The following is a 25,941-nucleotide window of genomic DNA, read 5'->3' as shown; positions in this document are numbered from 1 at the left end:
TGCGATGTAACAAATAGCGACTACAAGAGCTGAAGTAAATCCAATAAGCTGTACAGCAAGCTTAGCGACGAAATACACGCGAATTGAGAGGCAACCAGGAGGTTGGTGAAGTCATTCCAAGTGGAGAAGACTTGGGTCTGGTAGTCTGGGTCTGCGACATCACCTTAACCCGGCGTCCGGACAGAGCTGTTGTGGAGCGTCATGGGCCTGGGTACGTACCTTGCTCCCACTTCCCACTTCTCCATGTGCATCTCCATGGAACATGTCCTATAACGGCTAAAATGGACGTTCCTGGCAACGCCACAAACTGACAGTCAAACTGTGGCTCATTCATCTATGCATTCATCAGATTGAATCAACGCCTTCAGTCTAAAAGTTTCAATTGGTTGTACATTGCTTGTTTTCACATCCAAGTCTCTATACTCGGTCATTATAATACAATTCATCAACATGCCATACCACACCCTTAGAAAAGAGTCTCCTCAGTGGCCGCAATCTCCTTCTTAACCTCGCTCTTAATCTTGTGCACACCAGGAACCCTAAAGTACAAACTGGGCGACTCGCCTGGTGCAAGCTGGTGGCTCAAGTATCCTCGGTGCGCAGGGTCACGATAGTATTCGATATCCTCACGGCCAGTGGGGTCGGGTAGTCGGTATCGGAACGGTGCGTCGCGGGCTGCAGCCAACACAGTGTCAACGTGCTCCGCACCCTGGGGCAGAGGCTTGTCTGTGTTGACCGACTCGCCAGTCAAGAGTCGTTTTATGGCGAGCTTGGTGTAGTATCGGGTGAGGACCTTGCCGCCGGCGCCTTCGATAGCGGCAATTGCTGAGGCAGAAACACGAGAGACCATGACGTCGATGGGCTGCTTAAGAGTCTCTGCACCGCGAGACAGAATCTTGACACCGTCCTTGAGAGTTCCAATAATACCACACTCGATCAATTCCTTGGGAGTAATCTGTTTGGTGGGGTCGAGTCGTCCTTGGTCGATCCAGGCCTGGATTTGGTCGATGTTGACTTCCGACATTTGAGCGGCTCGGCTACGGACTTGTTAGTCAATTGAACCTCTCATACTCCCAAAAACTCCATTTTCGTGTCAGGAGACAATTGTAGACGCCTCACTAATTGCTGAAACCCTTTCGACCGTGCTTGACGATCAAAGGTGTCTGTCCACCCTGGAACCATGGCTTGACCTTTCCGTGCTGCTTCTGACCCTTGTGACCGCGACCAGATGTCTTTCCGTGTCCAGACGAAGGACCACGACCAACTCGCTTCTTCTGGTGCATAGCACCTGGGGTGTTGGCGAGGCTGCCGAGGATGGACGCATTTCGGGTCTGGAGCGAGAGACCGGCGAGGTAGGCAGTCAACGACGATACGGGGGCATTGACGGTCGTCCTGCAGCACAGCGGCGTGCTGAAGGGAGAGATTCGAGGAGGCATCGTCGTGGAAAGGGCGCCGTGGCCGTGAGTCTGGAGGTTGATGCTGGCGATCTCCAAGCGACAGTGACCAATTTTTTGGAGGTCCCAGCCTTAGCGCAAGAATGTCAATCCGGGGCAGTAGATGCCTGAGGCCACCCACGACTCAACCTGAACATACTCACGATAAGTTTGAAATAAACATGATGAATTGTTGAAATTTGAGGGATTGGAGACAGTATGTAATTATATGGACTCTGGTATATAAAAAGGCTTATAGGTTTCAGTGGTTGTTCCTGATCATCTGAGAATCTACAGTCAACGGCTTGGTGTAAGAGGTAGACCTACATGAGAAAGACTCGAAAGACTGACATTCTCTTTGAAAGCAGTATTATGAAAGTGAATAAGAATCATGCAAGATCTAGTGTAGTTAAAAATAGTTTCAATTGATGTTTCTGCGTCTCCATGTCTCCGTTGGTGCGTTTCCATTACAATTACATCCCGCCGTGCTCTTTCAATTCTCATGAATCAAGTTGAAGACTATTTTAAGTGAGTTCAACCTGAGAACACTTGCTCATGAATCGGTGTGCTAATTCTCATCGTATCTATAGCCATCGATCTACATTGATCTTATAACCCAGACTCCAAACTCCGTAACCACCGAAAATCTGAGAGCACTACCTATATATCACAACTCAACAACCCTCTCATCATTAAACCCCTTCGTATCCTCCAACGTAGGACCTTTATACCCCAAAACATACCCCCTCTGATTCGCAACAACCCTCACACCACCTTTCTTAAACTCCGTCGTGAAATGTGTGTGTCCAAACATCCACACCGCAACGCCTCTCACAAACTCCCTCGCCTGGATGACATCCGTCGAAAAAGCAGTCTTGAACGGAGCATTTGCATGTTCCGGTTTCGAAGACCCCGCCACGCAAGGCGCGTGATGCGTCACTACCAGAACGGTCCGCTGGGATTCCGCTGGGAGATTACCAAGGCCTGTGATGGTTTCGCTGAGATACGCGAGATCGCGGGCGTGACACTCGTTGTGCTTGGCGACGGACCAGCCCGAGATCTTCTTGTAGTCGGAGACACGGAGGGTGATAGTCTCGGCTGCCGAAGGATGTATCTTGGACCATAACGTTGCACCGACGATTGTGAGTTTCGAATCAGGATCGTCCCAGCGATTCCGGTCCAGGACTACAAGTTTCCCTTCCAAAATCTCCTCCTCTTCCAATTCTCTAGCCTTTGATATACCGTCTTCATAGCTCATCTCGTAGAACTCATGGTTGCCGAGGACTAAAAAGACCTTTTCGAAGCGGGCTGTTTGGCGAGCGAGGAAGGGGAGAAACATGTCATAGTCGACCATGCGGCCGATATCACCACCCAGAATGAGAAAAGGTGCTTTGGCAGGAAAGTCAAAAGTTGCGTATTGACGGTTGAGCTCCAGATGAAGGTCTGACATGATCTGCACTTTCCGACCGCATGGTTCACGGGGAGGAACAGCAGGACCAAAGAGATACTCGGAGACACGATGCAATGTATCCATGATGAAGTAGAATGGTAAAGACACTTCTTAAGAGAGTACTCGATGAAAGAAGTATGAGTTTGATGATGTTAGAGTCAGTCGCTCATCAAAAACGAGGTGACAGGACTATATATCTAGCTAGGACTCAGTCCTTGTAAGGCAGATCATGAACTGTGTGGGTCTGGCTGGAATTATATGGTGTTCAGCTGAAGGCAGTGCTGTTAGCCAAGGGCCTCCAACGCCACGACCAACCAGTTTCTGGAAGTATGCCTACGCTACGATGAATCTACACAATTGAGAGATGGTTGGTATGTAAGCCAGCAATGCGTATATGCCAAAAGCAATCATTGGGGTCTTGGCCTTTAAGTACAGAGTCAAGAAACGTGAGACAATATTCAAGTAGCCGTAAATCTAGGAATGAGCGATCTCTCATCCTGAATGTATCATTAATACCGTGCATATACTCTCGGAATCTTTTGAGTACAAAAACACATCATCTATCCGAGCATACAAAGACCTCCCAAACCATATGTGAAGCAGATTCCACACAACACCTGTACCATGTCCTGTAGTACAGCGACAAATGAACATTCTGAACGAAGTGTACAGGCGAAAGCCCTGGAACAGCGGCGACCGAATACTCTTGTGAAAACAAAACGCCACACCCTTCTTTTTTATCCTGTCCCCAAATGCGTAACAATCCCTGAGACCTGGTCAAATCGAAGTTGCTCATGCCCCTGACGCGCCGTTGATAATCGAAATGCTCGGATATGGTGTCATTTACCAATCCATAGGTAGTGTACAAATACTGAAGCAAGCTTGAGCATTTGGGCGGGCGCCTTAATATGGATGAGCCCAGCCGCCAGCAACGTCGACCCATTCAGCCAGACAAGATCCTTCCTTGCCCTCAACATCGACAACATCTGTGTCACACCTGCAACGGCAGCCAATGCCACCTTCTTGCACGTCGTCCCACTGCTCCCAGTAGTCGTCTTCCTCGAAGCGCTTATATTCTGGAAATGTCGTCTTCTCGAGGTAAGGCTCACGAGCGAGTTGCTTGCCGGGTGCGTTAGCAGGACAATGCTGGATTGTCGTGTGTCGGTACCCAAAGTCTCGGAAGTAATGGATGTCCTGGGGTCCAAGCAGAGCGCCAGCGGCAAGGGAGTGGATGGGAGCATCGCCCCACTAAGGAATGTTAGCATTGTCACAAAAGGGAGCTTAGGCTTGCATACTCGTTCCATCCAAAAGCCACCACTGCGGTCCATCATTTCAAAGAAATCCTGATACTCCTTGCTGCGGAACCAGCTGAGTTTGGCAATCTCGAAATTAGACCAAAAATGGCACATGTTGTAGGCCTCTCCCTCCATTGACTCGGGGTCAATAGTGTTCTTCTTCTTCCCTGTAAGGGTATCCCAGAAACTGTTATCGTTTGGAGAGGTATCGCTTTCCTTGGGAGAGTCCTCCTCCTCGTCCTCTGGTGGCTCGACAAACATTTCCCATAGGCCCTTGGATGTGATGTTATTGAGTCGCTTGTACGCGGAGGCGTATCGGAAGATGTTGGGGACAGTCTCGCGAAGCTCTTTGACGGCAATTGTGAAGCCATATGTTTTGTTGTGTTCGATCATCTTTTGGAAGGGGTCGCTATTGCATGTTAGTAATGCATAAATCCTGTCGGCGAAACAAACATACTATGTGATGTCGCAGAAATAGCTGATCTCTGGCTCGACTCGCCAATACCACTCATACTTGAGTAGTAGAGGATGGTTGAAGAAGAAGCTGCATGCGCTGTTAGTTACGTCGCTGAAGAGCAAAGTTACCTCAACTTACCCAGAGTAGAATCTACACATCTTGTGGTAACTCTCCAAACCTCCGTACATGACAGCAGCATCACCCTGCTTTGCAATGCCCTCTTTGACAACCTTGGGATCGATCCAATCAGGGAAACCCCACATGTCTGGTCCAACCTTTCCAAACTCGACTTCACCCGAAGTGTGGTTTCGAATGGCCTCTTTGAAGTTTTCGTCGAAATCGCCATCATTGAGGAACACATAGGGGTAGTTGTACCACCTGTTGAAGTGTCTCTCGACCGACTTGATGGATTGCAACACACCATCAAGCTCCTTGTTTCTCGCCAATATCACAAAAGCAGCATTGGCTCGAGGTTTGCTGGTGTCGGGCTGGGCACAGCCCTCGACGAACACCTTGTCGTACTTTTCGCTGATTTTCCTTCTCTTCTTGTTAGCCAGGGGTCAGGCCGAAACCGGTGATATAAAACATACCGCATTTTAGGGGCAGCGCCTCCTGGTATAAGGAAACCCCTGCCGGGAGAACTGGGATGGCTAACGAAAAGAATAAAAATAAGGATTAAAACAAGCATAGGAAAAAAGATGACCACGCCCAGAGGTACAGAAATCGTCGAATTCCCCTTTAATCGTAGCGGCCTACGGAAGAAGGCCATGCGATTGTCGACGGCCTTGTTGTGTTTGGAGTCTCGCTTCTCATCGAGGGGCAGTTGTAGGGGAGGTTTGCTGGGAGCCACCCTGGTGGCCCTTCTGATCAGGTCCATGGCGAGAAAGAGCCTACCGCGGCGGCAGGTTGTGTGATTGATGGCAATTGTAGTCGGGAGGACATGAAAAGCGCCGTATCGTGGCGCCTGCGACGGCCGTCGAGGACGAGGAAATAGGAGTTCGAGGTGAAGGAGGAAGATGGGTGTTCGGTGGACGGGGCTATCGTAACTACCGTACGTATTCGTAGGTCGATCGATCTGGGGGTAGGGTGGGACCGAAAGGTTGGGAGAATTAGGTGCGTGCTGAAGACGCAATCGCAGTTTGGTTGAGTCGCTGAAAGAATAAACGGTCGTGGTATCGTTTTGTCGTGGCTCGTCGTTCGGATCGTATGGTCCAAGCAGGTGTCATCACCTTAACTTAGATGGAAGCAAAAAGAGTGGCCGCAGCGCCTCGAGATCTTGGAAGGATTCTGGATCTAAGAGAAAGATGTACAGTGCAGATGGACAAGGGAACGTAATTAAGTAATGAGCGGCAGGGACTGACCACGTTCCCACGCCAAAGTCAAAGCTAGAGAGCAAAAGCCAAATCTTGGACCCAGCAAAGCAAGAAACCCAACTCACTGACGCGTCGACCAGCATAGATGGGACAGTGGGGCACAGACATGGAACTCCTTGGCGGTTGATAACGAGGGACAAGAATACAGTAGTATTAATATGGATAGGTACTTTGAATCACCAATGAAGAAGGGAGTGTTTTGTCTAACAGTACGGCAAAGCAAGGGTGATTAATCGTAGGGACATGGAAACGATTAGATAAGACTGACTCTGACAAATGAGGGAAAGGTTTGGCTTTGAAAGGGATACCGCAAAGGAGGCAAAAGAAAGGGACAAGACAAAACACAGGTAAATCATAAAGACGGGATGTGTAGTCAGGAGATTTCATCATGGGATGGGATGGGCAACCATGATGTACCAGATTCAAGAGATTGGAGTAGGTAGTTGCAGTGACTGATATTGGCAGTTTATTTCATGCACCTATCCCCGTTCGCATTCACCTAAAATCCCGGGCCCGGGTGCCCTGGTCCAGCAGGTACACGCTATTAGTCCAGGTCATGGCTACAGGGGGGTCCATAGGCTCGACCGTACCCAATAGGCCGCCCTGCTTTTTTTTGGTTCAATCCAATCAGACACCGCAACTTCATCTAAATGAAAAGGGCGGAACATTCATCATGATCTCCCGGTCCGCGTCTTCATATTGGCCAAATGTTCTCCCCTGTCAGGAGAAGCAGAAAAAGAAGAAAAGGAAGCCAAGGATTCGGTTATAATTAGGTTCTCACCACTTGACACTTACCGTAGATAGTTTCGATCTGCTTTAGTTTACAGTAGACCTGATATAAACCAGGAAATTCAGTTTCATCTCAATCCTGTATCTTGCCTTCCATGGTCAGGAAAAAAATAGGTTTGGCACAAATGCCCCACTCGCATTGTGCTTGCATGCAGATAAACTATTCTTTGCCTAGAATAGCCTAGAGTGATTTTTGCTTGTTTATGTTTCTAGGTCCGGATTTCATGGGAGGATCAAAAGACGGTATCGAAAAGCTGACAAAGAGCCGTAAACCAATCGCCGACAGCCTGTGAGAGCTGAACCACATCAAACCTACAGCTCACTCACTCACTCACTCACGTATTCCATTTCATCCCAACTTTTTACCATGGCTCCTACTCCCAAGATCAACTCAAAAAACCTGTCGTACGACAACGCAGCACCGCCATTTCTCGCGGCTCTGCGCGCTCAAGCTGCTGGCGCAACTGGTCCCGATCCACTCCTCGCTGCGCAACGAAGATCAGCCAAGAAGCGCTCCAGCAGTGAGGAAGCTGAAGATGTGCCGCTAGTCGTGGATGAAGACGGCAACGTCGTGAGTCTTGAGGTTGACAAGGACGGCGTTGTCAAAGATGCCGGAGATTACGACACGGAGCCTGCGGCTGTGAAAGAAGTTACCAAAGAGCCTGAAAAAAAAGCTGCCATTGGAGGAAGAAAGCGCAAGGTTGGGAAAGTTGTTGGTGGTGATTCTGATGAGGCCAAGGCTGAAGGTGACGGGGAGGATAAGAAAAAGAAGAAAGACGTCTCTGATAAAGATGCCGCCAAGAATCGCAAGCCGAAGAAGAAGGCCAAGAAGATTAAGCTGAGCTTTGATGAAGACGAAGGTTGAACGACGGTGGTGAGCCTAATAGCATCACCTTTTACTCAAGCATGCCACAGTCGTCCATCCCAGATGGTCTACATGCTCTCACTCATAACCGAGACGATGTCATTACGCCAACTCGATATCCCAGGACCCAGACGACAGGGAACTCGCAAATGAGAAAAGCAGGTACATGAAGACATACCAGAGCTTGTATTCTTACTTGCGAAGGGTATACATATCCCGTCACGTCATTTCGATTCGTGGCCTTGGTACTCCTCCGTATGAGAGCTACCATTCGCAGACTGTTTCACCTCAACCAACGAAATGACATCACAACCCAGCTATGTACTGTGAAATATCCTGAAGCTCGAGAACTACTCGAGTACAGGTCCAATTGAAACATTAAATTAATTTCACAACTTGGAATCTGTTATATAGTCAACATCAACTTCTGCAAGCTAACTTAGTAAATTGACACAGGGAACAAGGCACCCTAATCTACACAAAATGGATCCTCTTCCCGGGGCAGCATCACACCCGTCTAGTTTTCACTTGATGCTGCAGCCCAATCTCCTCAATGTCTCTCGGCGCAATGCATTTATTTGTATCGGTACTCAGGCTTGATGTAATCGGCAAAGGTCTTGGGCTCCTCAAACTCAGGAGGGTGGTGGTGGTGGTGATCGTCCTCAGGACCAACGTAGTCCATCTTGTAAACGCTGCCGCACTCGGGGCATCGCTCGATAGGGCGCTCGCGGGTAATCTGTAAATCACAAGGTCAGCAATTCACTTCCATCCGTCCGGAGTCGAAAAAAAAAGTCAAAACTCACGCCGAGCCAGGTAACACTGTGAGAGTCGGCGGGGAAACCAGTGCAACCAGCGAACTGCTCCTCACCAGCAGATCGGACCATAATGGGGTCCTTCATCGTTCCGAGGCGGGTGGCATCGAGAGGGCGCATGTCGAAGATGTCGACACCCTCCATCTTACCGAGAATCTCCAGACGCTCAAGACCGGTGGACTGCTCGAGATCGGTAGGGACGGTACCGGGGGCGGCACCAGGACCGAAGAGATCCTCCTCGGTTCGGATCTCTACAACGTGGAAGCTTTCGTCAGCGAGTGTTGCATATCACGTCACGGTGCATCGACCGAGGTTACGGGGCGCGCCATTGAAGCTGTCGACGACGCCGTTGTCGATTGACGTACCCTTCAGGACCTTGTAGGATCCAACCTTCTTCTCGGCGGTGCCAGCAAGAGCAGCGGCCTGCTCGCTGGGGGTGGCAGGGCGGCTGGCATCAACTGTAGTCGGAGCAAAAACACTAGTCAGTCATCATACGACGGATACCATTGGCTGTGGGGAAAGAAAGAAATGCGTACGGCGAGCGACGGAGGTGACAAAGGTGCGAGCGACAGCAGGTCGGGCGGCGACGCGGCGAGCCGCGGTGATGGCGGAGCGTTGCAGAAACATTGTTGTTTTTCTTATCGGATCGGGTTTGCGCCTGGCAATGAGGATGACTCGGGGATGCGAGGTAGAGGGTGTTGTCGAGGGATTTGTGAGGATGGGCTGATTTGGGTCGAAGTTGGAACCTGGACCCATCCGGGCAACTCAATTGTCCAATTGAAGTTGCTGTATTCTCAGCCACGTGACCTTTCAAGCTCCTACTACAGTCGCTAAACATGGCGGATCTCGGAATCGTCATCAAAAGCTTCAAGAGCTCCAAAATCTATTATATCTATGTGTAAAAGATGTTAATATAGCTCGGATAGATTGAGAAGTACCTGATTATTTATGATTTGCCATTTGACTATCCTAAAGTTACATCCATATCTCATCTGCTTAGCCATAAACTTTGTCATCTTTAGCATCTCATCTCACTGCCGAGGTTCACTTACTCACGAACATTTGTTGATAATGAATTTCATCATATTTAACGTAGTCCCAGAGAGAGGCAAGGTTTTCAGATTAAACAAATCGTCTCACGAATATATCAACATTAATCAAGTAATGAAAGACGAATCTGTAGTGCATAATATCACAACCTACCAAGAGGTCCATGTAAGTGATGAACGAACTATAAGCCAAAATGCTAAAATATCGTCTTTTATTCGAGTTGATATACATCCTTCTCAATGCAGGAGAATATTGAATTTGTTGAACCTATTCTGATGATGAGAACGGGCTTGCGAAGCTGATCAAAATTCAAAATGGAGTGACTACTCATTACTCGTTCTTCGATATTTGATGGTATATCAAACAAGTATATTAATTATAATAGAAAGACTCTCAAACTTTTGAATGAGAAAGCCATTGAATTGCTTACTCATGGCCACCGTTGTGAGCTTACTTTCCAAGTATATTGTCGAGCTCGGTAGTCCTAAAGATAGGAACTACAGAATAAACTGATAACCCTGCTTTGTATACTCCTTTCCTTTGTCCCTTCCATGAAAACAAAAGGAAGACTCGCATTAACTTGTAGGAATTGCATACTACATAACAGCCCTTGCGAGATCCGCCATAATCGCTTTGGCTTCACTCTGCACACGCCTCACAATAACACCAGCATCCTGCACATCACGTACAAGTCCAACAGCCGCACCTGCATAAGTAGCCAACCTCCCCTCCGGTCCCCAGCCCTTATCGCCAGACTTGACAGCTTCATCATGCCGCTCCTTGAGCTCCTCAAAATCAACACCAGCTTGGTGATCGTGGAAGCTCTGGTTCACGATTCCACGCGGGCTGTACTGCTCGGGCCATCCCATCGTACCGCGAAGATGGTTGTAGAGCATGGTTCTGGTAGTACATCGTGATCCGTCTGTGGCACGCACAACTTCTTGTTGGTATCCTTTGCTTATGCGTGCTTCTGTGGCTGCTAGGAAGCGCGTGCCCATCACTGCACCGGTGGCTCCAAGTGAGAGCGCTGCTGCGACTCCGCGACCATCTGCGATGCCTCCGGCTGCGAATAAAGACATGCTGCAGTCTAGAACCTGGTCTTCGATTTCGGGAAACAGAGCCATTAAACCCAGACCGTCAGTGGCTCGGCCATGACCGCCTGCTTCAGCTCCTTGAATCACTAGCGCATCGGGGCGGTGTTTGCTCGTTGTGACTTCAACACTCTCCTGTACCGTACCAATTTGAATCCAAACTTGGATGTCGGGGTAAGCTTCCCGTATCTGAAACATCCATTCGTCTAACTCCTCTTGACCCCGTCGCGGCGCAAAGAGCCACGCTGCGCAAGGTTTGTGTTCTCGGACAGCTTCGACAGCTGATTTCAGATCACCGTTCCAGAGCTGAAAGCCGATGCCTACTGGGAGGGAATCGGATGGAAATGCGGATGGCAGTGCTTTGAGAGGTGAATTGCGTAGCAGTTCCCGTACTGTAGTTAGGTCCTTAGACGTATCTTCGGGCTTTGCTCCAGGGCCAATGAATCCTAGTCCTCCGGCTTTTGAGATTTCCAGAGCGAGTTGCGGCCCTGACATGACGCGCATCGGCGCACCGATAATGGCAGGTGAAGTTGTCCATGGGAACTGACTTGCAAAGCGAGCCCTACTGGCTCTGATAGCTGCTTGACGCAAACTCATACCTGGAAGGGTCAGTAAAGATTAAACAGAGTAAAGAAATGGCTGGAAATCGATCTTCACTTTACCTGTTTGTTTGATGGTGTAAGTTTATAGTTGACAGGAACCAATTGAGCTAGAGCAGCCTCGATTGCACGTGGTCAGAGGTAGACGGTCAAGCTATTGCTATGATCACAAGTCAAGATTCGACCAGGTACCTGTTTAAAAGTGTTCTGAGAGTGTTTTCGGTGAGATTCCGAAGTCGTATAAGCCGTTTATCTTTATATCGACAAGGCTTCGGACTTGTTCCGACATACCCGATATAGCCAGTGTCGCCGGCATGCAGCTATATGGCGAGTTTACGAGCGTAACAAAGTCAGTGTTGAATGAGTTCGTACAGCTATGAAATGAAGTAACTATGATTTCATTATCACTAGCGAGATCGTTTGAGGACCATAAGACTGCATGTTTGGATGATAACACACAATCATTCACAGGGACAAAGGCAAGCATTGCAACATTATCAGCATCATGTGGATGTCAAGAATCACAAGCACTTCGATTGTAAGAAACTCCTTTATTTTGATCAGAATTAGGATCAACGATATGTTTTGAACCCTCCCTAAAAGTACCGGCTCATAAACGAATTATGAATGCGATCGTCTCAATGGCGACCAAATAGTGGGAGGGAACAGATGTTGTACCAAAATTGCCAGCTAATGCAGAATAAAACTGGTTGATATGTAGATCGGTGTCTGTATGCGATAATTCCACTTCCGAATTTTGATTTGTTCGCTATTGCAAGTCCTCCACCCCATCCGAATAATAGCTGAAGTAGAGGGCATATGCACTGAACATTCATTGAGCTCGGTTGACACAAAGAAGATGAGTCTTGGGCTCCGCAACATAATACCTGAGTTGGGATATATTAGCTGCCAAACAAATGGGTCGTCTTCAAATCACTCACTTTTGGTCACCTTTCCAGCAGACATTCATGGTCAATGCTTGGGATCATCCAGCGAATTCTGGCGAGCTTGTTGTTGGGCTCGGAATGCGTTGACACCTCGGTAGACACTGGGCTGAGAAGATCCCTTCTGACGTTTCTCAACTCGCGAGGGATTGGCTGGTCTGTGAGTCAACGTGGATTGAGGCCTGGCTCTGATGCTAGAAGTGTTCGTAGAAGGGTTGTTGACCACCTTGCGCTTGTCGCTGGGCTTGCCGTAGCTGTTCAGACGGCCCTGATAACCAGCTGATCGAATGATGGCCGCGCGGAGCAGGGGATCCTGATACGGACGAGGGGAAGAGGCTGTTCCAGGGCTCTCAAACATTTGAGAGGTGATGGCCCGGACATACTCACGACCACTCTGTGCTGCAAACAAAAGCTTCGGCTGGAGTTTCAACGCGACTCTCCATCTGATGAAATCCCACGGGTCCATAGCAAGTTCCCCTCGATCTTGGAGATACTTGAGATCCGATACCTTGCAGGCAAGTTTGTACATGATGTCCATATGGCAAAGTCCATCTGCAGGTAGATGGTGCTTGGACACCAACTGGTTGGGATGGTAGCTTGTCTCTGGGCCGAATATCTCTCTGATTTTCTTGTGCTTGTAGACGTTGTCAGAGTGGATTTTGAAGTCTTTGGCAGCACGTTTATCCAAAGGGTTGCGTAGCCGTCGCTCATCCGCCTCAGATTTGGCCTTCTTCTCGTTTTCCTCCTGAGCGAAGAACGACTCGATAGTTTGCCATCCCGGCTTCCAATAATCGTCACTCTCAGTGATCTTGCGCACTGGAGTGCCGATGAGACATCTTGGCGAAGTGTAGGTCTGGCCATCAGAACTAAATGCAAACACTTCATCCGGTGACGTCTGCAGAATCCGATTGACATCTTCAGTGGTTACCGGACCAGAGTGCGACTGCGATCCGATATAGCCAGCCATCCTGGAGAACCGTGTTTACGTAGTAGTGTAATAAGTCCTGAATTTGCAGTTAGCGTATACTCCAAGAATCAACCATAGAAAGACTGCTTACAAGGAACTTGAGCGTCTTTCTACCCGAAGGTTAAAGATATGGATGACTTTAGGATAGCACGAGACTATATTCTGTCTCGAGGAAAGGGGAGGTGTTATGGATAAGTGTTGGGATAGCTGCGACGAAAAGGGGAATCAATATAGGCCAATAGCTGGAACACGGCGAGGTAAAATGAATACGGTGGTGGAAAGAATAACAAGAACTTATTGAAGACTTTATTCCTTCGCTGGCTTAGGGAAGCCACTCGCGACAAAGGGTATCGTAATAAATTAAAGAGAATACGCAAGCGCCTTGTGAAGCAGAAGGGATTAGCAATGAAAATATATGAAGGGAAATGATGTTTGGGGAAGATAGGTGATGATCCGTTTAAAGGTAGAAAGTGGGAAAAGATGAGAAGTTTTGGCGGCATACCTTGTAAACGGTATGATTCAGTGTTGAGGATTGGTGGTATAAGATGATTGATGCCTTGAGTAGGCGGATCAAACACGTATGAGCAGTGAATCAGTCTGTGGCATGCTCTAGAGAGATAGATAGCAATGTAAAGAATGAAGAATATATCTCTCCTAATGACTGATTAACTTCTCTGCTTGCTATTAGTTTACCAATGTTAGTAAAAGAGAAATAAAGAGGAGAGTAGGTAGTCGGCTTGCCCCTTTGTGATCCGATGCGGCGTTTGAAGAAGGAGATTCAGTGAATGGAGATGCGCAACAACGTACTGCTATCCGTATCAGTTGTCGGCAGGTGACACCAAACAAGCAAGAGGGGAAAGGGAAGTGTGCGTTTGTTTATACTTACCAGCTCTAGAGATATGCTGGAAGTCTACCCGAGTCTGAAGATTAGAGTGCGAAGATTCATCCGCACCAGTGTTGCTGCCTTGTTTGTTATGCACAAGGAGGAGATCCACATGAGTGTCGACGTATCGGTTTGGAAGTTCAGCTTTCCTTGAAATCCGAATGGTGTTGGCCAATAGAGCTCATGCCCAACAGTATATCATCCAAGGATATACCCAATCAGGTCTTACTGCTCTCGTCTCTCAGCTTGCCTCACGAAGGAACGAAGTAATGTACTGGAGTAGCTTCTTTTGGGACAAGCTATTATTCTTTAAATGAACGAACGAAAGCTTCCGCGCTGCGGGGGGAATGTTGTTTGATGGGTCGAGACGATTCTCAACTTAAATTGTGCAATCTAGGAGAATGAGGAGAAGGACGGGAGCCTGAAGCAAAGCCACGAGGAGGGACCATTTCCTGTTTGTGAATCACAAACGGAAGGCACGGCCTAAAAGGGATAAAAGGACGCAGAACATCCCCCTTCCAGTTGATTTGATCCAGACAAGTCTTTATATTACCGACTGTGAGATGTTATGTTATTCCTGGGTGTGTAAACAACGTTCTATATACTTGAAGCAGTCAACTTCAGGTTACAAAGTTGATGCTAAATCAAGCCACCATCATCTCTACAACTTCGTCTCTCGCTCTAATTTCGTCGCCATTGGCAATATGATACCATCCTGGTATCCAGTCGCAACATGCTTGCCCTGTGGACTCCATATCAAACTCTCCATTGCGCCTCTGCCTGCACTGAAGCGTGGCCAAGAAGCTTCTTGTATCCACCACTCACTGCCTTCCATGACCGCTTCTTCAGCGTTGACGTGAACGTAGAAAGAATAGCTAAGACTTGCTGCGATGCCCAAGTCGTGGCCGTAGCCCAGGTGATTACCGAGCATGAACAAACTGTTACGGTCTGCTTCGAATGCGTGACACAGAATATGTGCATTGCTATCTTCTCTAGGAAGAGGTTTGAGTAATCGATAGTATATCAATTCTCTCCGCTCCGGTATTTCTTTGTCGGCGTTGAAAGAGGACATGTCGACTTTGTACATGTCCAAGATAGGGAATGCCCCGTGGCCTTCGTTTGGGAACTTTGCTTTCAGGGCGTCAACGTCAGCTTGCGGGCATGCATCCCATTCATCGGGATTTCTTGAAGAAAGGATGTCCTTGAATCTCTCCTGAGGCGGGATCCCTTGGACTTGGTCGGTGCTAGGAACTGGTCGTTTGAAGGTGACGATGCTCGTTAAACAAGGGTTGCCTAAAAGTGCTTCAGAGTCTGATTCAGGAAAGGACCCTGATGGATTTTTCGACGGTTGTATTGGTTGACGAGCATGGACGAGACGTGTAGAGAATGAACGGCTTGAATGAACTTCTGATACATCAAGGATGAAAGGGCGATCCGAAAGTCCCGGGTTGGTAAAGACAGCTTGAATAGACTGGATAAACACTGTGAGTTCCTTTTTTGGACTGAATGTAAACAAGTTCAACGCACATGAATGCCTCTCTTGTTTTCTATCGGTTCAGTTTCATCTTCTCGTTCAACTACACGAGCTGCTGCGAGAGGGGCTTGTGTATACACAACAGCGCCGTAAGCTCCTCTTGTAATTTTGGGCGGCGGAATACCGATAGCATGCCATGGAAGTTCTTGGCCTGGAGTCCAAGCTGGTTGACGGCTCATGAATCTTTGGGTGGTCTGTGTCGTTGAAGTGTCGTCTGGAAGTCTGGATAATTCCATTGCTTCTTGGAAGGATAACCGCTTCCATTCTTTTGGGGTTGCCATTGAGATTCAAATTTCACTGATAGAGAGCCATAGAATCGGCACAAACAATCCAAATTCTACTTGTGTTCGTTCTGCGGTCTGTTTCGGACTCCTTGTTTGCGCGCCGTTTAATTGTCAGTGCTATCTCACAGCTGACGATGCCGAGGTCCACTGGCCGACTGACGGCAATCCGTTACCGCGGATCATTTTGTTGACTGTGAATCGCCGAAAAGTGACAACATCTATATTATCGTTATAGTCGGCTGTAATTCTCACAATCAAGACGGGAATACGATTCAAACAACATCGCGATTCCTTCTGCATCGCCTAGATGTGCTCCTGATCTCAGTACTTGTTGTTAAAGTCAGTGCCCAGTCCATACCAAGTAAATGGAATGGCAGAAACTGAGGATCGCTTCTTCTCACTCTCATTCTCACGCACACTCAAATTTCAACAGCAGCAGTGGCAATTTATCAGGTATTCTTTCCAATTTATTCATCGCTCATCAGCATGCTTCATGACGTGACTTGGACGGATTCGCTGTAGGCGCATTCCCATACACAAGCCCACTCATCATCACTACAGAATAAAGCATCATGAATGCGAGATAATGAGCACCTCTTGGACCAATCACCAAGCTCGTGGCTGTTTCCTTTGGCGTTTCACAGGGGGCTCGTGGTTGCCTCAAGCCTAAAGTTACAGGCCTTGAGCTAGAGCTAGAGCTAGGTAGCTGATGAGGTGTATGCCAGGATCAGAAGCTCCGATAAAGTCATGACGTCGTTGTTATCATCACTCTCAAAAGACATGAATCTCTCGCTCTCGCTTTCTCGTCTGTCACAGCAACCACACTCAAGAAAATCAACCACAAACTCATCAAACTCAATACATTTAATTCAGGCAATTAACGCCTGCAGCTGTCAAAATGCTGTCATGCTTCGGCTGCGGTAATGACCGTGAAGAGGCAGAGCGTGAGCCTCTTCTGCCGCGTTACAATGACGACACTAGCTTGCAGACGCGACTGCATGAGAAGCTCCATACATATCAAATGCTGCGCGCCATATCAAAGGGTTATATGCCAAGCAACGAGCAGCTCATCATTCACTTGCGAACTCTTCTCTCCGCCCAAATCTTGAATCCAGAGCGACAGGAACTGAGCCCTTCAGGACGAGCTCTCATCAGAAGCATCAAGCTGTGGCTCACTCAGTTCATCCAAGTCCTACAACACAAAAACAGCAAAGACCAGATCCAGGACTTCATCTGGTACCTCACCAAGGCACGCCTGGATGTTGATGTTGCACACATCGAGCAGAGAGCTGCTAGAGCAAAGGTTCGAGCCGATGCTGTGGCTACTTACAAGAGCTTACAGACTGTCGGATCTCTGCTCTTGACCAACTCCGACTTCCGAATCTTTTTGTCCGATCTCAGCACTGTAGGAAGAGAGGTACTGCGAGATACTGCCTTTACCTTGTCCGACGTCTCTAAACAAGCTGGCGAGGCCATCAAGCCTTCCAAGGAGGAGGAGGAAGCTCTTAAGAATGCAAACGGCAATGAAAAGTCCCCTTCAGATCAAGATCTCAAGAATGAAGTTGCAGACGTTGGTGAAACTGTCAAGGATAGTGCCCTTGAGGTAGCCGATGGAGCAGCACAGAGCATCAAGGAGCACGTTAAAGGCGATGAAGGCGATGCCCTTGTCAAGCGTCTCAAGAATACTGTTTTGAACCTTCGCAAGCGAACAGACTACAAGGAATCCGTCTCGACGCTGTCACTCCTCATTCGACGTTACCTCCTTGCCTACTCGCATGCAGCCGTTGCGACAGTGGAAGCAGTTGAGGAGGACACCAAACCCAACCCAGAAGCCGACAAGGCAGTCCACAATTTCTGGTTGTTCGTCACTTCTCTCGGCAAGCGTGAACATTGGGACAATGTCCAGAAATCCTTCGATGCTGTTATCGATGACGGAAAGACTGATCCCAACTTTGATGAACTCGTGAAACAAATTGGAAACATGGTGCAAGATATGCTTAGCGATCCTGACTTTTTCGACAACATCGAGGAGAGATTCCAAACTTTGCGCAAAAAGTCCAACGAATTGACTGCCAAGTCTTCGATTAGAGACGACCTTGATTCCCTGCTGTCCAGCCTATATGCAGCTTTTCGATCAATCTTGGATGATCAGGACATAAAGCAGCTCCTTCACACAACTGAGAGAATTGCACTCCTGCTTTCCCCTGCTGGAGAGTACGCTAACAGCGACCTGGTCACCGACACCATTAATATCTTTGTTCCCCTTCTCGTCCAAGCTATCCAGTATATTCCTATTCCACGTATCGAAGTGTCTGCTCCTGCAATCGACCTCCTGCTGGAGAATCTTATCCTTGAGCCTGGCCGTACAGTCAATGCTAGCTCATTCTTACCCTTCCAACTCAACATTTCAAGCTATAATGAGGTCCAGGTGAAGAAGGCGCTTCACGGAACACAATCTACCATGACCTCTATGATGAAAGTTACCGTGTCTGGCCTTTCTATCGCTGCTGATGACCTGGGCTACTGGTTCCGTCTTCACTCTGGTCTTCTCCGAATGGTCGACCAAGGTATTGCTGGATTCCATCTCGACAAGCGCGGTGTTGATATCACTCTCGACCTGGAAATCGGCAAGGATCGCTTGGAACAGATTGTGTCCCTGCGCAACGTCAAGGTCAACATCCATCACCTCAACTACACATTGAGCAAGTCCAAGTTTGCATGCCTGGCTTGGCTCTTGAAGCCCTTTATTCGACCCATCGTCCGCAAAGCTCTTGAGCTCAAGATTGCTGCGGCTATCGCTGAAGGCTTGCATTTCTTGAACAGAGAAATGCTCTATGCAAGGGAACGCCTCCGAGCTACCCGCATTGCGGACCCCAAAGACCTCTGGACCTTCACTCGGGCTATTGCTGCACGTCTTGTTCCAGCGCCTGATCCTAACATTGACGCCCGGGTTGGTGTTCAGGCAGGCCAAGGTGTCTTCCAAGGACGTTATGCTCCCGGAAGTCTGGTCAAGCTTTGGGAAGAGGAAGGCAGAGATGCAGAACAGAAGCTTTTCGAGTATGAGCAGGGAGGATGGAAGAATGACATTTTTGATGTTAGCACAAGACGCGTTTGAAGTTAATTTATGGTACACGGTGTACGACACGCTCGTTAGCTGGTTTATACAGGCAAGGCATGCTGGAGTTACTGGAGTTAGTCTTGGGGATGCCATTGAGTTTAAGCAAAAGGTAGCGGTTCGGATGGCGTCGGGCTAAACAAATCATTTCCTATTATTCGATGATTTAGTCCAGGTGTCTGTGAATGGATGTCAGTACATGCTTCCGTATTTGGAATGCAGCACTCAACAAACACCACGAAACAACTAGTTCTTTGGTGCATTGGTGGCGGAATTGGGCAACGTAATATACAAGATCGACATGTGCATTTTGCTTCGATCGTCGCAACGAGCATAAGAAACACACGGATGCTACGGTACAAATATGTACGCGTGTGCATTTGGTACATATTGCAGGATGTGATGTCTCATTACAACCCCAGAAATAGCGACCGCCTTTTGTCTGGCCTTGAGGCTGAATCCCCAGACTCACAGAGCAGAGACAGGCGGGGGAGCAAACAAGGAGGGATGGTCTTGGATCTGCAGGTTTACCAATGGAGTGGTTTCATCAAGCCATGAGGTGGGCAGTCCAGCAGTCTAGACTTGCTGTCTGAGCATCGTCATTACAAGGACAAGCCATACATTGAGTGTCACATAGATTGCAGTGTACTGGAGGACATGGTGAGTTGTCTGGTGGCTTGGGATTGTCACAAGGGTAGAGATAGTCACGAGACATTATCCTATAGGAGCAGCAACAGTAGATATCCGTAGTATGGAATTAATTCCATACATAATCGAGAGGAAAACTCGGTCGACTGTTTTAAGCAGGTCGTAAAAGTAGCAGTATATGATCTGACCAGGGTTCATCATTCGCTTTGTTGAGAATTCCATGCATGCATCATGCCCAAGACGTTTTCTCATGAGACTAATAGTAAACAACCAAGTCCAATTAGTAGTACGATCAAATCTCTCGGATTACCTCCCTTGGTTAATAACTGGTGGTTCCCCCCCTTTCCTGGTCCGACCATCCGAGTCTCAGCCAACGAAAAAGCAAAAAAGCAAAATTCTCCCTGTCCTTGATGATCCTTGAACACTTCAATTCAACCGCCTGACTGCACCGCAGCGGGGATCCCCGGCCTTTGCCTCTGCTCTTGACCTATGATATGCTGTGCAACCGCTGGAAGCTCCCCGGATGGCTTACCCCGGATGTTCATGGATCCTGGTTTATTCTTCTTCCCTGGTGATGTTTGTGCTTTTCCGTTTAGTGATGGAGAGGCTGTGAGAGTGCAGGTCTAGTCTAGACGACGCTTTGCCTATGTCTCTGTATTGTGCTCGGTCTAGAGAAAGGTATAGTCTTGCACAGAGTGAAACCATTGCAGGCTGTAACTAGTTGCTGAATAATGGGTACGCTATAGTGTGTAACTTGGGCTGTGTGCAAGGTACGTGTTAGTCTAGTTGGGTTGTTTCGCCCCGGATTTTCCATCGAATTGGTTCAGCGTGATCCTTGCTGCAGGAGACTAGGCTAGACTAGTCAACCTCTGTGCATAGTGACTGAAATGTAATGATTTACGCTACCTAGTCTACCTACTTACGCTATTGCTTGACCTGAAGAATCTCCCGACCACGACGATGGGTGATGGGACCCTTTCCCCTCTTCTTCTTTACTAGCCATTCTTGTTCTGGTTTTCTCTCTCTTCTTATCGTGTTGAGCTTTCTTTATCTTTTATTTCTTGTGAGAGTGTCTAATAGAGATATTGCCTAAACAAAAGAAGACTTTCCCCTCTCGTCTCATCTCATCTTACTTTGTTACCCTTCGGGGACCTCGCCTAGCTTCGGTCGCGGCTTTAGGCCCTCCCTCTTCCCCCCACCTTCGCTTGTCAAGCATCACGCCAGTTGCTCCCAGCTTCCGAAGCTCTGTTTTCTTGGAGAAGAGGAGCTTTTTAAAGAAGAGACGTGACTTGGGGGGAATTGGCTTAGACGAATGGCATTGGCCTGTCGTGGATTTGCTGCCAAGTTTTGGTCGACCGGGCTGCATTAGTTTGGTTGAACTTACAACTACAAGCATTACGCATCACACCCAACTTGGGATATCATATACTACAACCCAAATCATTACCTATTGATCAAACTGGTTCGAAATTCCAACTTTGGACTCCTTTTGGGCTGGACTCTCTTATTTTCAACCACAGACCCGACTCTTCCCATCGACGTGGAACTGGACGCAGGCCGACTGGTTAAAGCGGATGGATAGAACGACGCAACTTTGAAAGCAAGCGGAGCTTCTTCCTCCCTCCCAGTCGAAGTGAAAGGTGTGGTAATGGAGGTAGAGGCAAATGCACAGAGCTCAATCAATCTCCTTGAGCCGTGGCGCTGCCATGCAAAAGGCGGTTGCCACGATGATCTTCCCGTCTCTCCGCTCGATCTCTCATCCGACGACTTGAACCAGGTACCCCGATGTCCTGGTCCGGATCCTTTGTTCGAGGCATTAATGGGAGATGCAGCATACCATACCCTTGGCAAGCCAGAGAGCAGCAAGGCTACTCAGGAGAAGAAAACAACGAGGTCCAAGGCGTGGATATCGCAGACGGAACCCGAAACCTCGACGGGTTTCTCTTTTCCTTCTTCAGACGAAGCAAACACAAGATTTGGTCCTCTCAGTATTCAGATTCGACCGGCATCAACAATTCCCCAAGGACTCAAACGAAGACGCTATATATCCGATGTTGATGGCTTCAACACAGGCGACTTAAGTGTCAAGAAACGTCGACTTCGTGCCGACCTCATCACCAGCCGTCTCTCACAACCATACTCTCAACCCGCAACACACATCCTTAACAGAGAGGGTCAAGAGGCTGGCGACAAACGGTTCTTGAAGATGGCCACCTCGGTAGACATGACGCGAAGAATTGCACATCTTCACGCAACATCCTTTCTGCGCTTCTCATTAATGAATTGTCTAAGGCAGAGGCTAAGCCAAGAACAACCTGTACGGAAGCACGAGCAGGAAATCGCGGCAATAACATCAAAGGTTACAAGTAAATCTAGCTTAAAACCCCCGACTCTGCAAGATTTAGCGGCGAGTAGATCCCTTAGGATCGCTCCCACATGCAGCGGACTTGCTGGACCTCAAGGTCTCATCTCGTCAACGAAACCACAACCGAACCATCAGGCTCCCAAGTCATTCCAGCATTCCAAACCCACATCATGTCGACTATCAAAGCCAGCAGCATTGCCTCTTCCAGTCGGCGACGTAGCCGCAACCAAGAAACGCACATCACCACGACTCTTCCCCATCCGGTCTCCTGAGTTACGGCCGACTGTACATGTACCTCCGTTAGATGATCTGGAAGAGGACAGTTTCGCATACATGCACCCAGCATATGATGACTGGGATGACGCTGGTAATGATCAGGACAGTGTATACTCTGACTTTAGCGTTGTGTTTGGGCAAAATGGCGAGAATAGTAACGAGGAAGAAGACAGATCGTACGAGGAATATCTGGATGAACTTGACGGCATATGCTGGATGTCTAGATAGTGGCACGATTCATCAGAGTCGATCCGGAAATTATGTATCAGAAATATGTAATCTTTACAAGTATGGCATTGGGCGGCGAGTTGTTCTTAGTCACATTTACAACAGCGACATTAGAAGCGCTCCCCGGCTTTTAGGCTTGGAGAGTTGTACAATGTTATAAATGACTTTCATTTATAATCGACTGTTAAAGTACTAGTAGAATTCAGATTGTCCCTGATAACATTGGCTACGTTTATAGCTTTGCATCCAGCTTAGAGGCTCTATCTTTTGCGATATCGCACATTGCCTGTGTATAAAGTCAGCAAGAGAAATCTGGTACGTAAATCCATCATACCTGCAACGCCTCAGCAACCTCCTTAGAAAAGACACCCCTTGAGATTCTGGCCTTCATATTCTCCATGATCTCCGGTCTTCCTCGCCCGTTCACAAAGACGACATAACGCAGTCCCGGGAACTTTTCCTCATATTCCTGGTTCAACTTAGCCAACTCCTCGCCCTGGCCTTGCAAATTAGCCTGCTCTGCTGCTGACTGTGCAGATTCGACCTTTTTGGCTCCCAAACGCGGGTGAGATCCAAGAATGGAGAGAAGGGTCGCGTCTGGGTTGGTTGGAGAGCTAGAGGATGCGAGTGAGACGAGACGGGATCTGCAGGCGTCGATGAGTTCAGGGTAAGATGTATACTCTGACTCTCTCAGTACAGGGATAAGAGTTGAGTGAATTGCCGGACTTGGTTCGAATAGGAGGTCAAGAGTCTTGATTTGTTCGGTTTCATTTGCAATACGAAGCTCTTTGGGTGGTAGGAGAGTCATGATGGATGCTGAAGTTGGTGAGTTGACAGCCAATTATCATGAGGTATTCACGTGTAATATAAACAAACATAAACTTGATAGATGATCACCGAAATATCACCATCGACACTACACCCTCTATATCGGACTCCGGAGACATGCGAAACTACTATTGCCGGTCCTCCCCGGGTTGAGACATGCATGAAGATGATAGCTGATAAGATATGGATATGACGAAGGTTTCTTATCTTATCACCCCGTGATTCCAAAGCTGTGGTCAGTGCACCGGCAAAATCTCGACTAGGCGATTGTCGTCGCAACAGAGCTTCTAGACGACGAATTGCGCTTTACCTGACGACAAGCAATTGAAAGCTCCACGAGCTCAAAATCGCAGTCGCCATGCTTTGTGGAAGTAAGTTACCCACGCTCGCCATTGGAAGCTGACGGTATACTAATCTCTCGACAGTTTCTGGAGAGGCTCCTCAAGAGCCCGTCGTGTCTAAGAAGTCCGGTATGTTGTATCATCAATAACATCAACGCGGCAGCTAACCTGTCCCAGGTGTTGTCTACGAGAAGCGCCTTATCGAGCAATACATCAACGAACATGCCACCGAGCCCGATTCTGGAGAGACCCTGACCGCTGATGATCTCCTTCCTATCCATTCGTCGCGTATCGTCCGACCGCGTCCTCCTACCCTCACATCCATCCCAGCCCTCCTCGCGACCTTCCAGAACGAATGGGACGCGCTTGCTCTCGAGACATATAACCTCAAGGAGCAGCTCGCACGCACCAGAGAGGAACTCGCCACAGCGTTGTACCAACACGATGCCGCCGTGCGAGTTGTTGCACGACTCACGAGGGAGCGAGATGAGGCTAGGGATGCTCTGAGCAAGGTCACTGTGACCGGAGGTGCTGTCGATGGCGATCAGATGCAGGTTGATAGCGCGGAGAAGCTGCCACAAGAACTTATCGAGAAGGTGGACGAGACTCATCAGACGTATGTGATAAATCGACAAGCACGGAAACATCAAGGCAAGCTAACATTGGATGCAGATTATCAAAGGGTCGCAAGAAGCGTCCTGTCCCCGAGGGCTGGGCTACTGGCGAAGAGATCTCAGCTTTCGAAAGCGCGACTACCCACTCACTCCCTGTTCCCGATGCTACAGCTCTTAGTGTCGGAGGAGCTAACGCAGCTATCGGAGGTCTGAAGGGTCAGGCCGTTATTTACTCTACTACTGAGGACAAGGTCGAGGTGTCGATCCCCGTGGAGGAGCCCATCACAGACGCTGCATGGGCTGAGAACCGTGTTATCTTTGCGACTGGCCAAGGAAGCGTCAAGGTCTTCGAGGAGGGTAACCAAGTTGCTTCGCTGACCGAGCATGCCGGTGCTGCTACCGCATTGAGCCTCCACCCCAGCGGTGAGATTCTGGCTTCCGTCGGTACGGACAAGAGCATTGTCTTTTACGATTTGGTTGGACAGAAGCGCGCTGCCCGTTCTTACACCGATGCTGGTAAGTTCCATAACCCATGGTATATTAACGGCTTGCTAACATGATTTCCAGCTCTTACTGCTTGCGCATTCCACCCCGATGGCCACCTCTTTGCTGCTGGTACCACCTCTGGCGAGATCAAGCTCTTCATGACCAATACTCTCGAGCAGGCTGCTTCCTTCAGCCTTGGTGCCCCTATTCAGGCTCTTACCTTCTCCGAGAATGGCTACTGGTTCGCCGCCACAGCCAAGGGACAGACCATGGTCACCATCTTCGATCTTCGAAAGGAGGGAGACGCCGCCGTGGCCAAGGTTCTCGAGACCGGTGGACCTGTGCAGTCTCTGGCCTGGGACTACAGCGGCCAGTTCCTTGCCACCGGCGGCGCTGCTGGAGTGACTGTGCAACAATTCACCAAGTCCACCAAGAAGTGGACCGAGCCCGTGAAAAACTCTACACCTTCGGTCTCGGTTCAATGGGGAGAGTCTGCTAAGCAGCTAGTGACAATTAACGGAGAGGGTGTGGTCAGCATACTTGGTACAAAGGAATAGTCAAAGGTGGATTTAGACGAAACTACGCACTCAAAGGAGACGGCTGGATGATTCCCTCGAATTCCTGTATTTATAAAGATCTGCGACAATGGGTCAGAGCAAAGCACAGAAGGTGTTTGAAAATTGATAATTAAGGGTTTTGGTTAATTGGATCATGATTGTTTACTTTTCTAAATTTTAAAGTCAACAAAGAAACGTCGTTTAAAATATTAGCCTCAAAGCGTGAATAAATGGATGCCCATAGTGGAGCTCAGGCAGGCGCCCATCATTTATCCCCCTGTACAGCAACCTTGACGCCTGTTGTTGGCAGTCCTTAGTGGGGTAATCGGCGCCAGCGCAGGGTCGCTGCGCGCGCTAGCTTGTCGTCACATGGGGGGGAGCCTCCAGTTGCATCGAGTATCAAACGGGCAACAATTCATTTTCAACTTCCTTTGTACTCACAGCCCAGGCCGACCAACTTTGATGCTTACCAACATATCGCCCCAGCCCCTTTTGAACACCTCTCATTAACACGATACAAATGCTTATGAATAATTTGCACATAAGTTTACACGACAGATGATATATTCTGGGCCTGCTGGAATAGGGCACCGGGACGATTCAACCCTTGAGCTAATCGCCACTGCTCCTCGTTCATTTCACATTTCGCGCCGCATA

General features: G+C 48.6%; 12 protein-coding genes across 12 annotated transcripts; 4 read left to right on the top strand and 8 right to left on the bottom strand.

The window, feature by feature from the left end:
- Positions 1–366: 366 nt before the first annotated feature.
- FGSG_12182 (uncharacterized protein) lies at positions 367–1,472 on the bottom strand. Its single transcript, XM_011320369.1, has 2 exons — positions 1,120–1,472; positions 367–1,037 (listed from the first exon to the last, which is right to left on the bottom strand). The coding sequence occupies exons 1-2, from the start codon at positions 1,434–1,436 to the stop codon at positions 467–469; spliced, it is 888 nt and encodes a 295-aa protein (XP_011318671.1). The 5' UTR covers positions 1,437–1,472; the 3' UTR covers positions 367–466.
- A 628-nt stretch (positions 1,473–2,100) lies between these two features.
- FGSG_02715 (uncharacterized protein) lies at positions 2,101–2,883 on the bottom strand (the record flags this gene model as incomplete). The annotated part of the gene is made up of 1 exon (XM_011320368.1): positions 2,101–2,883. One exon carries the CDS (start codon positions 2,881–2,883, stop codon positions 2,101–2,103), a length of 783 nt encoding a protein of 260 aa, XP_011318670.1.
- Positions 2,884–3,786: 903 nt separating this feature from the next.
- FGSG_02714 (uncharacterized protein) lies at positions 3,787–5,512 on the bottom strand (the record flags this gene model as incomplete). The annotated part of the gene is made up of 5 exons (XM_011320367.1): positions 3,787–4,131; positions 4,179–4,587; positions 4,636–4,722; positions 4,774–5,163; positions 5,226–5,512. The coding sequence occupies 5 exons, from the start codon at positions 5,510–5,512 to the stop codon at positions 3,787–3,789; spliced, it is 1,518 nt and encodes a 505-aa protein (XP_011318669.1).
- Positions 5,513–7,164: 1,652 nt separating this feature from the next.
- On the top strand, positions 7,165–7,662 carry FGSG_02713 (uncharacterized protein; the record flags this gene model as incomplete). Its single annotated transcript, XM_011320366.1, has 1 exon — positions 7,165–7,662. The coding sequence occupies one exon, from the start codon at positions 7,165–7,167 to the stop codon at positions 7,660–7,662; it is 498 nt and encodes a 165-aa protein (XP_011318668.1).
- A 399-nt stretch (positions 7,663–8,061) lies between these two features.
- FGSG_12181 (cytochrome c oxidase polypeptide IV) lies at positions 8,062–9,173 on the bottom strand. The gene is made up of 4 exons (XM_011320365.1): positions 9,011–9,173; positions 8,840–8,932; positions 8,466–8,725; positions 8,062–8,398 (listed from the first exon to the last, which is right to left on the bottom strand). Exons 1-4 carry the CDS (start codon positions 9,099–9,101, stop codon positions 8,237–8,239), a joined length of 606 nt encoding a protein of 201 aa, XP_011318667.1. The 5' UTR covers positions 9,102–9,173; the 3' UTR covers positions 8,062–8,236.
- Positions 9,174–10,120: 947 nt separating this feature from the next.
- FGSG_12180 (uncharacterized protein) lies at positions 10,121–11,212 on the bottom strand (the record flags this gene model as incomplete). The annotated part of the gene is made up of 2 exons (XM_011320364.1): positions 10,121–10,921; positions 11,009–11,212. 2 exons carry the CDS (start codon positions 11,210–11,212, stop codon positions 10,121–10,123), a joined length of 1,005 nt encoding a protein of 334 aa, XP_011318666.1.
- A 974-nt stretch (positions 11,213–12,186) lies between these two features.
- On the bottom strand, positions 12,187–13,125 carry FGSG_02711 (uncharacterized protein; the record flags this gene model as incomplete). The annotated part of the gene is made up of 1 exon (XM_011320363.1): positions 12,187–13,125. One exon carries the CDS (start codon positions 13,123–13,125, stop codon positions 12,187–12,189), a length of 939 nt encoding a protein of 312 aa, XP_011318665.1.
- Positions 13,126–14,669: 1,544 nt separating this feature from the next.
- FGSG_02710 (uncharacterized protein) lies at positions 14,670–15,823 on the bottom strand (the record flags this gene model as incomplete). The annotated part of the gene is made up of 2 exons (XM_011320362.1): positions 14,670–15,479; positions 15,536–15,823. The coding sequence occupies 2 exons, from the start codon at positions 15,821–15,823 to the stop codon at positions 14,670–14,672; spliced, it is 1,098 nt and encodes a 365-aa protein (XP_011318664.1).
- A 901-nt stretch (positions 15,824–16,724) lies between these two features.
- FGSG_02709 (uncharacterized protein) lies at positions 16,725–19,097 on the top strand (the record flags this gene model as incomplete). Its single annotated transcript, XM_011320361.1, has 1 exon — positions 16,725–19,097. One exon carries the CDS (start codon positions 16,725–16,727, stop codon positions 18,939–18,941), a length of 2,217 nt encoding a protein of 738 aa, XP_011318663.1. The 3' UTR covers positions 18,942–19,097.
- Positions 19,098–21,237: 2,140 nt separating this feature from the next.
- Positions 21,238–22,458, top strand: FGSG_02708 (uncharacterized protein; the record flags this gene model as incomplete). The annotated part of the gene is made up of 1 exon (XM_011320360.1): positions 21,238–22,458. The coding sequence occupies one exon, from the start codon at positions 21,238–21,240 to the stop codon at positions 22,456–22,458; it is 1,221 nt and encodes a 406-aa protein (XP_011318662.1).
- A 232-nt stretch (positions 22,459–22,690) lies between these two features.
- On the bottom strand, positions 22,691–23,266 carry FGSG_02707 (uncharacterized protein; the record flags this gene model as incomplete). The annotated part of the gene is made up of 2 exons (XM_011320359.1): positions 22,691–22,744; positions 22,793–23,266. 2 exons carry the CDS (start codon positions 23,264–23,266, stop codon positions 22,691–22,693), a joined length of 528 nt encoding a protein of 175 aa, XP_011318661.1.
- Positions 23,267–23,644: 378 nt separating this feature from the next.
- On the top strand, positions 23,645–25,284 carry FGSG_02706 (uncharacterized protein; the record flags this gene model as incomplete). Its single annotated transcript, XM_011320358.1, has 5 exons — positions 23,645–23,657; positions 23,712–23,756; positions 23,805–24,243; positions 24,300–24,757; positions 24,809–25,284. 5 exons carry the CDS (start codon positions 23,645–23,647, stop codon positions 25,282–25,284), a joined length of 1,431 nt encoding a protein of 476 aa, XP_011318660.1.
- Between the last annotated feature and the right edge of the window lie 657 nt (positions 25,285–25,941).

This window comes from Fusarium graminearum, chromosome 1 (genome assembly GCF_000240135.3).
Source record: "Fusarium graminearum PH-1 chromosome 1, whole genome shotgun sequence".
In the NCBI taxonomy this organism is placed as follows: Eukaryota; Fungi; Ascomycota; class Sordariomycetes; order Hypocreales; family Nectriaceae; genus Fusarium; species Fusarium graminearum.
This window is presented reverse-complemented; position numbering and strand designations above follow the sequence as displayed.